The following is a 9,971-nucleotide window of genomic DNA, read 5'->3' as shown; positions in this document are numbered from 1 at the left end:
TATCTATATGCTATGGTAGGTTTTACCCACATAGCACTCCTTCATATCATAGAGCTGGATGAAAAGACCACAGCGCTCATAATCAGAGAAAACCAACACTGTTTTTTGAAATACTATGGTGAACGGATCTCATGCATGGAAGCCCAAATATGGAGATTTTTTTTAAATATACAAAAATGATGAAAAGTGCTTTATGTGTGAGTCTGACTGGAGTTAAAACTACACACCGGTGCAGTTTCCTCATGAAGATCAGAAGCACTTGTGGTCCTTTTATCATTAAATTCAATACTGAGATACGGGCAAAGCAATTTCTGGCGTACTTGTTTCGTGTTTAGAATTCATAATTTCATCATTTTGCTCTGCTGATATCGCCAATTAGCTTCTCATACATTCTTGTCACTGTAAACTAAGAAATGGAAGAAAACAAGCAAAAATAAAATACAACCCACCGGTTGAAATCTTGCACTTCTGTGGTAAATAACTTACAAAATTTTAAAGAAAAACCCTTTGTTTACAGCACCAAGACCCGACTATAATTTTAGACCCCCTTAAAAACCTTACGTCTATAAATAGCTTTACAAATATACATGTTAATTCAAATAAAACTTTTGTTTTGCTTTTTTAAGATTAAATGTTTACATGATCTCAACAGTGTATGCTCACTTGCTTTTAAAATGTCATTCTTTTTTCATTCGTTTTTTTTTTAAGTACACTGCTACCGACTGCAATATGATACATATTTATATCTATATATTTACAATAAAAACTATAAGATACGTACAAAGCACACAGTTATATATCGTCTAATTATATCTCACATCTAGGAGACCTTTCTCTCTTTTCTTATTAAAAAAGGATGAAAAATGTTCTTTGTGAGGAGAGGAGTGGAGAGGAGAGACTGGCCATGGGTTTGATTCTCACTCCAGTCAGATATTGCTGTAAAACCACTTCCTGTCCATGTGTGCCAGGACGACTCTGTCCGTTGCTTCAGAACCGTGCTGTAAAACAGTGTCGATCCGTTCTTTTTGTTTCCGGTCCAGTAATTTGTCTGTTTTGTTTTTTTTGGTAGGCACGGAATGGTGTGACCCTTCTGACTGCAAAGGAAAAGCGAAACTGGCCAAATATAAAAATAGGAATTCTCTTTTCATAGACAAAAAGCTGAATAATGATTTGAAAGAAAAGGAGCTGAAGGAGAGGGGTGTAATCCGTGATTCAGACCTGTGAGCAGTTGGAAGTCTGAAGCTTCTCGTTGAGCGTTTCATGAGATCCACACTTAACCAGGAGCCCCGTCTGCACTGCCTCCACATGCTGGTCCAGTGCAGCGAACCGGAAGGTCCCCACAAACCACCATTTCTGTCCTGGGTCCTTATGTTTGTATGACCCCATTGCTGTGGAGGTGGTGTTTAGGGAGGCAGGGCTCGTCAGGTAAAGGGTCGTGAGCAAACACAGAGTCGTCGCCAGAGGAACAGGTGCTGTTAGAGTCTGGACAGGTAGGGGAATACTGTTCAAACGACACCGACAGGTCCAGATACTCCTGATGGATGAAACACACACACATCAGAATTGGCGAGTTCAGGTTAATAAGAGTTAAGGTGTTTGGTTTGCTAAACAAGAGCTTACATCAGTGGAGGTCATGGAAAGAACCCTGTCGTGATCCTCCACCAGCTGTCTGAACGTGGGCCTTTGTGAAGGAACAGCGTGCCAACACTCCCGCATAATCATGTACCTGCACAAATCACAACACAAAACAATACATGCATTTAATACATGCCAGAAATACAATTTTCATACTAATGGGTAATAGGTGCATCCACGTCATGTTGGAATTACTGTAATTATGAGATTCAGACTTGTAAAAAGCAGTTTTGTAATTACTTTTAATAACTCGTAAACTGACTTTTCCGAGAGCACATGCACAAAAAACAACTCTAAATGATGCCAGCATCAGGTAAATGTAGTTTATCTTGTAATATTTTATGTTTAATTCCTATAAATGACTATTGTTGATATTTTAATAATGCAAGAATAATCTGAAAGTAAACGATAAACAATACAGTTGGATAACTAATGTCCTGCTAAATAAACTAGCTTAGGCATTTGCACAACAGATGTTACTTGTTTTATTGTGGGTTTGTCTATTGATTACTCAAATTACACAGATTAATGGTCATATAAACATCATTTTGAGTTTGAGGATGTGAACAGTTTTCGAATAGAACGTCTGGATTGCCGTCTAGTAATTACAAAGTACAGTAATTAGGACATGAAGGCAGCAAATATTGAATTGTGACGTTTCTGATAAAAATAAAATGCATTTTTGTTCAGGTTTGCTTGTTTGTCAGGCTGCACAATTTGTCCCAAAAAATTTTTTTTTGTGTGTGTGTGTTATTTTATGTTACTATTATAAATAAACAAACAAAAAAGATTTTTTATAATTGTAATAATATTATTTCACTGTAAAATAAAGGAGTATTTGATCTCTCTCTCTCTCTCTCTCTCTCTCTCTCTCTCTCTCTCTCTCTATATATATATATAGTATTGTAAATATATATATATATATATATATATATATATATACACACACAATGCTATATACTATATACACAACACACAATACTAAATGTTTTTGGCTACCTTAATTTCTTCATTTTGAAACATTAAACAGTGGAGTTTTATTGATTTGTTTCTTCTCTTTTTTATATTAAACTAAATTGTAGCTTTTGTGATTTAATAATCGCACTAAACCATATTGGTATTAATCATTCAGCCCTATTTTACAGCTTTATTTTAAGAGAAGAATAAGAAGGTCTTAAGAGTTTTCTAGATGAAAAGCAAAGAAGATCAAAAGCGTACAGTTCATGAGTGCAGTTTGCAGGTTTGTCCATCCGATGACCCTCCTTCAGCAGTTTAAAGAGCTCCTCCACTGGGATACCTGGGTACGGTGAGCCGCCCAGTGTGAAAATCTCCCACAACAACACTCCGTAAGACCACCTGAGATGCAAGAGAGGTCACAGTTCAGAACAAATAAGAGGCAACAATCACACATTTACAGTACAGTACAAAACATAAGTCCAATTCAATGATAAATGAAGTGTCTAAACACTTGTTAGGCCTGTATATGCTGGTTGTGCTTGAAATAGTAGAGTCACAATACTCTCACTATTTGTCTGTCTGCCTGTCTCTCTCTGGGGTGTAGATACTTGGCAGATGAGAGAGAGGAGTTTTGTTGGTTCTCACTGAGGCTTATAATGTATGTTGGTGATATGAGACGTGAGTCTATTAAACTAGAGTGAGTGTGTGTGCGCACATGTGTATGTGGGTGAGTGTTATCACAAGCTGCTCTGTTAACTCAGGGCTCTTTTGTTTTGGCCCCATTCCTCCCACGCCACCACTGAGCAGTGCTAATCAAATTAGCCACGCTAAGAGACAACAGGAGCTATGAGCCAGTTAATGCTACCCGGCCAAACACACACACACACAGTCAGTTAGAAGCCTTATGGGGGCTGAATAATTGGCTCGTCATTATATCACTATCCATTCATTAGCTTTATGTTGGAGTCAAATCTCATTTACGCCCATCAGCGTGGTGCTCACACAAACTCACACACATACAGAGCAGATTGAGTGAATGAAGGGCTCACTGCTCATATATCATAGCATAAGTACAGCCTATAGGCAGAGGCAAATGATATTATTCTATTACTGCTGTCTCAGGCCAACTGTGATTAAAGAGTATTTAGACATATTGGAAAGTGCAGCTCCGGGTACCAGTCTGAGTGTGATGAATGGGTGTTCGGTCTACTGAGAGACAGTGTGTAGTATACTAACATACTAATCAAAACCTGCTGTGCAAACACAGACACACACACTACCGTTCAAAAGCTTGGGGTCAGTGAGATTTTTTTTTTTTTTATTGAACACGTTTATTAATCTATTTAAGGATGCATTCAATTGATCAAAAGTGACAGCAAAGACATCTATAATGTTACAGAAGGTTTCTATAATAAATAAATGTTGTTCTTCTGAACTTTCCATTCATCAAAGACTCCTGAAAAAAATAACAAAAATATTAAGCAGCACAACTGTTTTCATTGATAATAAGACAATAATAATAATAACATTGATAATAGTAAGAAATGTTTCTTTATCACTAAATGAACAAATTATGATGACTTCTGAAGGATCATGTGACACTGAAGACTGAAGTAATTATGCTGAAAATTCAGCTTTGTATCACAGGAATAAATTACATTTTATAATATATTTAAATTGAAAACAGTTACTTTAAATTGTAATGATATTTTACAATATTGATGTTTCTACTGTATTTTTGCTCAAATAAATGCAGCCTTAAGATTATAACTTTCCCTCATTTCTGAACGATAGACTAGCACAAACACCAATGTTTGCTAAACAAATCAGATTTTTGTAATATATATATATATATATATATATATATATATATATATATACACACACACATTTATATTTATGTAATAACATATTTATGCTGATTCATTACATGATTTTTTGTGAATTAGACTATACTAGTCATGCTGTATGATTATTGTTGAGTGCAGCCTGCAAAAGAACAGAAAGATGTGTTGTCTTTGTTTTATTTCTCTCTTTTTAACTTAGGTCAAATATGTTTTTTTTCACATCTCTGAACATCACCGGTGATTTCCAGTGTAGGAAACACTGGCACGCTCTCTTGGATGGCTTTGATGCTATTGTTGCAGGGTTATGGTGTTCACTTGCATTCCTTTACCGCTTGATGAACTTTATGAACAGATGGCATGAAGTGATGGAGGAAAAAAGAAGAGCTATGCATGGCAATGTAAACTCACACATCGCTCTGGTGCGTGTAGACGCGGTCGAACAGTGCTTCTGGTGCCATCCATTTGACGGGCAGACGACCCTGAAAGGACACAGAACAGTCAGAACAACAGTGGTGCTGACCCAGATAGACATACAGACACCCAACGAACATCAACAGGCATGCAGCTTAATCTCCTACTGTCCTGTCTAATGCAAATACACTTCAGCAGTCCGCGTCAACATCGTTCCGCTCTCCGATGCTCTTTAATCTCCAACTGTCCCATCCAATATCCAAATACTTCCCCAGCCACACCTCACATCTAAAACCCACCGTCACAACACCTAACAGTTCCATTAAACACATTTCCGTTTATTGCACCAGTGTTAGGGAAACTAAGATTATCTTGCTAAAAGCTATTATAATCATATTTAAGGTACTTCAACTACAGTAAAACCAACTGTTTAAAAAGGAGAAAGCACACTACATGCTATTAACAAAAATGTAACTACACTGAAGGTATATAAGCAATTTCATTTAAATTATATCCTATAATCAGTGCTGGGAAGTAATTGATTACATGTAATCTGGATTACGCAATCAGATTACAAAAATTAGGTACCTGTAATTATATTATATTATATTTTAAAATGCTCATTATCAGATTACAGTTACTTTTTTATGGATTACATGATTACATATTGTTCACACAAAGATAGTAAATTATTTATCATTTATTGACTCTCCCTAATTATTATTTTTTTCTCTTTTGAAATGTACTTTCTAGAAAACCCTACTGTGTTTAATAGCATTTAGCTTTGACTATATTAATAATATAGAATGGCTATTTAAATGGCATGTAAATAAATTGGTGATCCATGCTTCTAAAATTGGGGACAAAAGGAACTCTCAATGAGTTAGGCCATGTATGTGATGGATAATTATGTAAGTTACTTACACTGCTGATATATAGCTGTGAAACACTATATCTCCATCACATCCAATGACTTTGACTAATTATTGATTTGGACAAATGTCTGGACAAAAATATAAAAGTAAATAACATAAAAATCTAAAAGTAATCAAACAGTAGTCAGAATACATTACCTAAAATGAGTAATCTAACCGATTACATTACTAACTAAATTTTTTTGTCATGTAATTTGTAATCAGTAATGGACTACAATTTGCCAGCACTGCCTATAATTTTCAGATTACATTACTGAAAATAGCCAAGTCACTATTTTCAATCCCAAATGTATATTCTGCAACAAAAAAGACACAGGAATGAGTTCAGAATGAGTTCTACCGACACAAAAGGTGCTGATTCGAATGACTTTGTGAATCATTTTTTAACCAGTTCATCACAATGAATGGAAAACAAGTGTTTTTTCCACAGCTAAGCTAATGTCATGTTACTGAAAATGTAGTGAATTTACTGTAGCAGCACCCCTAGTCTTAGCTAGTTGCTTCCCAGAAGCTACTGTATTTCACAATGTACTGCAGGCCAGGTAAACTGTGATGTGTTCAATACTGCCCAGTCCTCACCAATACCCACACGTTCGTATTACCAACTCCAGACCTCAATCAACAGTTAATTAATTCTCATAAATGCACCTTCAAAAGTTCCTAAACTAAGCACACACAAAATTCAACACCTGCAGGCTTAACATTTGAAATACAGTGTGCAACCACATCCGCTGAGTTTCACTCCAATGCCACCCAAGAGCGCTGTCCTTCAAGCATTCTGAGATTGATAATAGTGTCGACTTACGTTGGTGGTCTTCTTGTAGTAGTCAATGTTGTGCACATCTCTAGCCAGGCCAAAGTCTGCAATCTTCATCACGTTGTCCTCGGTTACCAGAACATTCCGAGCCGCAAGATCCCTATGGATACACTGGCAACACAAACAGAAAGAGGGTCATCTTTTATGCTCAAGTCTGATAAATACACGCTATGATGTACACATCTGGAAAATAATAACTGGCATCCGTAGCCAGCATTTATAAACTTTATAAACAATTCAAGCATATTAAATTATTTCTATTTGAAAAAGTTTACAAACTGAGATAAGTAGATGTGTTACCTTCTTTGAGGCCAGGTACTCCATACCCCTGGCGACCTGATAGGCGCAGGACACCAGATCTTTAAATGTCAGAGTTTCATTTGGGATTTTACAAGTGTCAAACGAGTAGTCCATCCCAGGAGGCCTTCTCGCCCGCAAGTATTCCCTAAGATTTCCTTTAGAGGCATATTCCACCAGCACATACAGAGGACCTGCGTGAACACAGTCAGAAACAGTTCAGTCAGAAAAATCTAAACAGACAAAAGCTAAACATACTGGAAAAAAATCCTGGATACTGCATACTGACCATCTTGTGAGCACGCTCCCAACAAGTTGATGATGTTCTTGTGTTTTCCAATCATCTTCATCATCTCCATTTCAGACACAAGGTCCGAGAGGTCCTTATCTGTGCCGTCATCTAAGAAAACAGTCAAATATTATTACAATTTATAAGAACTGTTTTCTGTTGTAATATATTTTCAAATGTAATTTATTCCTGTGATGGCAAAGCTGAATTTTCAGCATCATTACTCCAGTCTTTAGTGCCACACGATCCTTCAAAAATCATTCTAATATGCTGATTTGGTGCTCCAGTAACATTTCTTATTATTATCCATGTTGAAAACAGTTGCTTAATATTTCTGTTGTTTTTGTTTTCTTTTTTTTTCAGATTATTTGATGAATAGAAAGTTCAAAAGAACAGCATTTATGTGAAATAGAAATATTTTTCAGAAAAATGTTACTGACCCCAACATTTTGAATGGGAGGATATATTATTAGTATATTAGTATTTATTATTTAATTACAGTTAAGCACACTCACTGTATTTATGATATTTTTTGTGCACTGGGACTAATGTTTATTTTATATTTTTTGGCATTCAGTAAAAAAATATATAATCTGGAATTTAATTTATACACACTCACCTTTGAGCATCTTGACAGCAACAGTGAGAGGTTTGTTGGGTTTCTCTTTGTCAATCCCAATGGCTTCAGCCATCACTACCTGCCCAAAGCAACCCTCTCCCAACGGTTTCCCCAGCGTTAGTCTACAACAGAATCATCAATCAGCAAGGGACAAAACTCACAAATATTATGGTCATTTGATGTTCACTTCAGCTTGTAACTCACTTAGTACGTGGAAATTCCCACTTGGGGTCAGAGGGCAGTTCAAGTTCAGAAACGTTGGGCAGCATGGGCCCATCACCAGATGACAGGCGGGCGATCCGGACCAACGGGGTGTTTGAATTCATGGAAGAGTTAGATTCCAAGGACACCTGCTTGGGTAAAGAATAAAAACAGCATGTTATTGTCCCTGAAAGAGAATAAGACCGTGAAAATAAGAGCAAGACAGAGAGAGGAAGGATCAAGATGTCTATTTTAAGAATATCATCTACTCTGAAGTGTTGTGTGTTGCAGACAGAAGTCAGAGTGCTTCTGAGAGAGAGGTTTGTAGCTGTCAGATCTCCACATAATGGACCACAGAAGACTGTATGAAGCAACATTTCAGTGCTTCCATGCACACATAGCTATCATCTGGAGTTTTGCTGTTGTCTTGTATCCAAAAATTGCTTGGGAGCCACCAGCTCAACTGGCTCTCTTTTTTTTCTTTCTTCCAACTAACATCAACGGCATCATCATAATGTAATATTTTCATCCCAAACTGTGGTTTCTCTCCAGCACTGATTTGCATCTTTTTAGCCATCCATAACTGTCTTTGCACAAGAATCAACACACAAAGTGTGCTGAATGTCATGACAACGGCATGTTTGCCTTAACTTGAGCACTATTCTTTTAGTTCCTTGCGAGCACTGCTATTTCCTTTAGGAAATGCAAATCTGTGTAGGCTTTCATGAGACACTGAGAAAGTATGTCAGCGGTAGGAAGATCAAACTGTCTGACAATGATATCTCAATATTTTCTAAAATCAGAACTGGCTCAAAATACACACCTACACACACACACTATTTGAATGAAAGAAACAAAAAAACACTACAACGTGATTATGTAGCTTGCGTTGATTCCAGTGTGACATTGTCAGGCTTTGATTGCTGGAAATAACTTGAGGGAAAAAGAAGAAGAGATTGAGAGAGCGACAGAGATTAGAGAGAGATTGTGTGTGTCAGCTGCAGCTGCTGCGATTTAAAATGTTTAAAACAACTGAGAGAGAGAGAGAGTTTCACCAGGAGAGAAACATGATATAAACACTGGCAGTCTCCAGGAGAGCATGAATATCCCTCTGCCACATCACATCTATGACATCCACACAGTGTATGTCTTCATAGATACCAATAGCCCAAAGACATACTACAACAGCTTTACATTAAAGAGTGAAAGAAGATAGGAAATAGGCTGATCAAATCTTGTATCTACTTTCTGTTACCTGTCTCTTGAGGGGGAATTTGGACAGTTTTTGAACGGGCAGTGTGGGGAGAGTCTTCTGCGTGTTCATCCGCATACGGCAGAGGATAATGATGACCATGGTGAGGATGAAGAGCACGCAGCCTGTCACGTAGATGAGGATGTCCGCATAGTCATCCTCTCTCTTCATCTCTACCGCTGACACAGAGCACAAGAGCACAGATTAGACGTGCGGTGATTACATTATGAGACAAATGTACTAATGTGTTGCACTATACATGAAACAATGACTGTTGTGAATGGTAGTACGTCTGAATTACATTCATACAACACACCATACTATTTAGAACATCCTTTATAAACAGCTGCGAATTAAGTTCTTATTTAAAAGAAGTACCTACTCAGAAATATGTGAATTTCAGACACGACGATCGATTAAAATGTTTTAAAATGGCTCACTTTTCTATTAGTGTTGTCTATTGTCAAGGTTCGAGCGCTTAACAAGTGCCAAATGCAAGTAATATTTGATGAGCTTTGCTTTGATGAGAAAATAACTGATTTTTTACTGGGGACTGCAACATAATATAATAAATCAAAGTGTGATAATGTCTGATGTAAGCAACACAAATGATTCAAAGACATACAAACCATCTTCAAACAACTTTTCCTCAGTGCAAAATCTGTTTAAAAGTCTCGAGAACTAATGTGGCAAGACACATGTGGAATATAA

At 36.9% G+C, this 9,971-nt stretch overlaps 1 protein-coding gene across 1 annotated transcript in view; it reads right to left on the bottom strand.

Annotated features, from left to right (window-relative positions):
- Positions 1–1,289: 1,289 nt before the first annotated feature.
- Positions 1,290–9,971, bottom strand: part of fgfr3 (fibroblast growth factor receptor 3) — a 46,346-nt gene continuing 37,664 nt past the window's right edge. The window contains exons 9-18 of the mRNA XM_016240159.1: positions 9,264–9,439; positions 8,012–8,157; positions 7,808–7,929; positions 7,189–7,299; positions 6,903–7,093; positions 6,591–6,713; positions 4,848–4,918; positions 2,854–2,991; positions 1,621–1,726; positions 1,290–1,534 (exon numbers count right to left, since the gene is read on the bottom strand). Coding sequence (XP_016095645.1) covers positions 1,367–1,534; positions 1,621–1,726; positions 2,854–2,991; positions 4,848–4,918; positions 6,591–6,713; positions 6,903–7,093; positions 7,189–7,299; positions 7,808–7,929; positions 8,012–8,157; positions 9,264–9,439 — 1,352 coding nt within the window. The 3' untranslated portion in view covers positions 1,290–1,366. The remainder of the gene's footprint in view (positions 1,535–1,620; positions 1,727–2,853; positions 2,992–4,847; positions 4,919–6,590; positions 6,714–6,902; positions 7,094–7,188; positions 7,300–7,807; positions 7,930–8,011; positions 8,158–9,263; positions 9,440–9,971) is intronic.

This window comes from Sinocyclocheilus grahami, unplaced genomic scaffold (assembly GCF_001515645.1).
Source record: "Sinocyclocheilus grahami isolate Dianchi unplaced genomic scaffold, SAMN03320097.WGS_v1.1 scaffold583.1, whole genome shotgun sequence".
NCBI classification, from domain to species: Eukaryota; Metazoa; Chordata; class Actinopteri; order Cypriniformes; family Cyprinidae; genus Sinocyclocheilus; species Sinocyclocheilus grahami.
The sequence above is the reverse complement of the archived record's forward strand: the minus strand, read 5'-3'. Positions and strand labels throughout refer to the sequence as shown.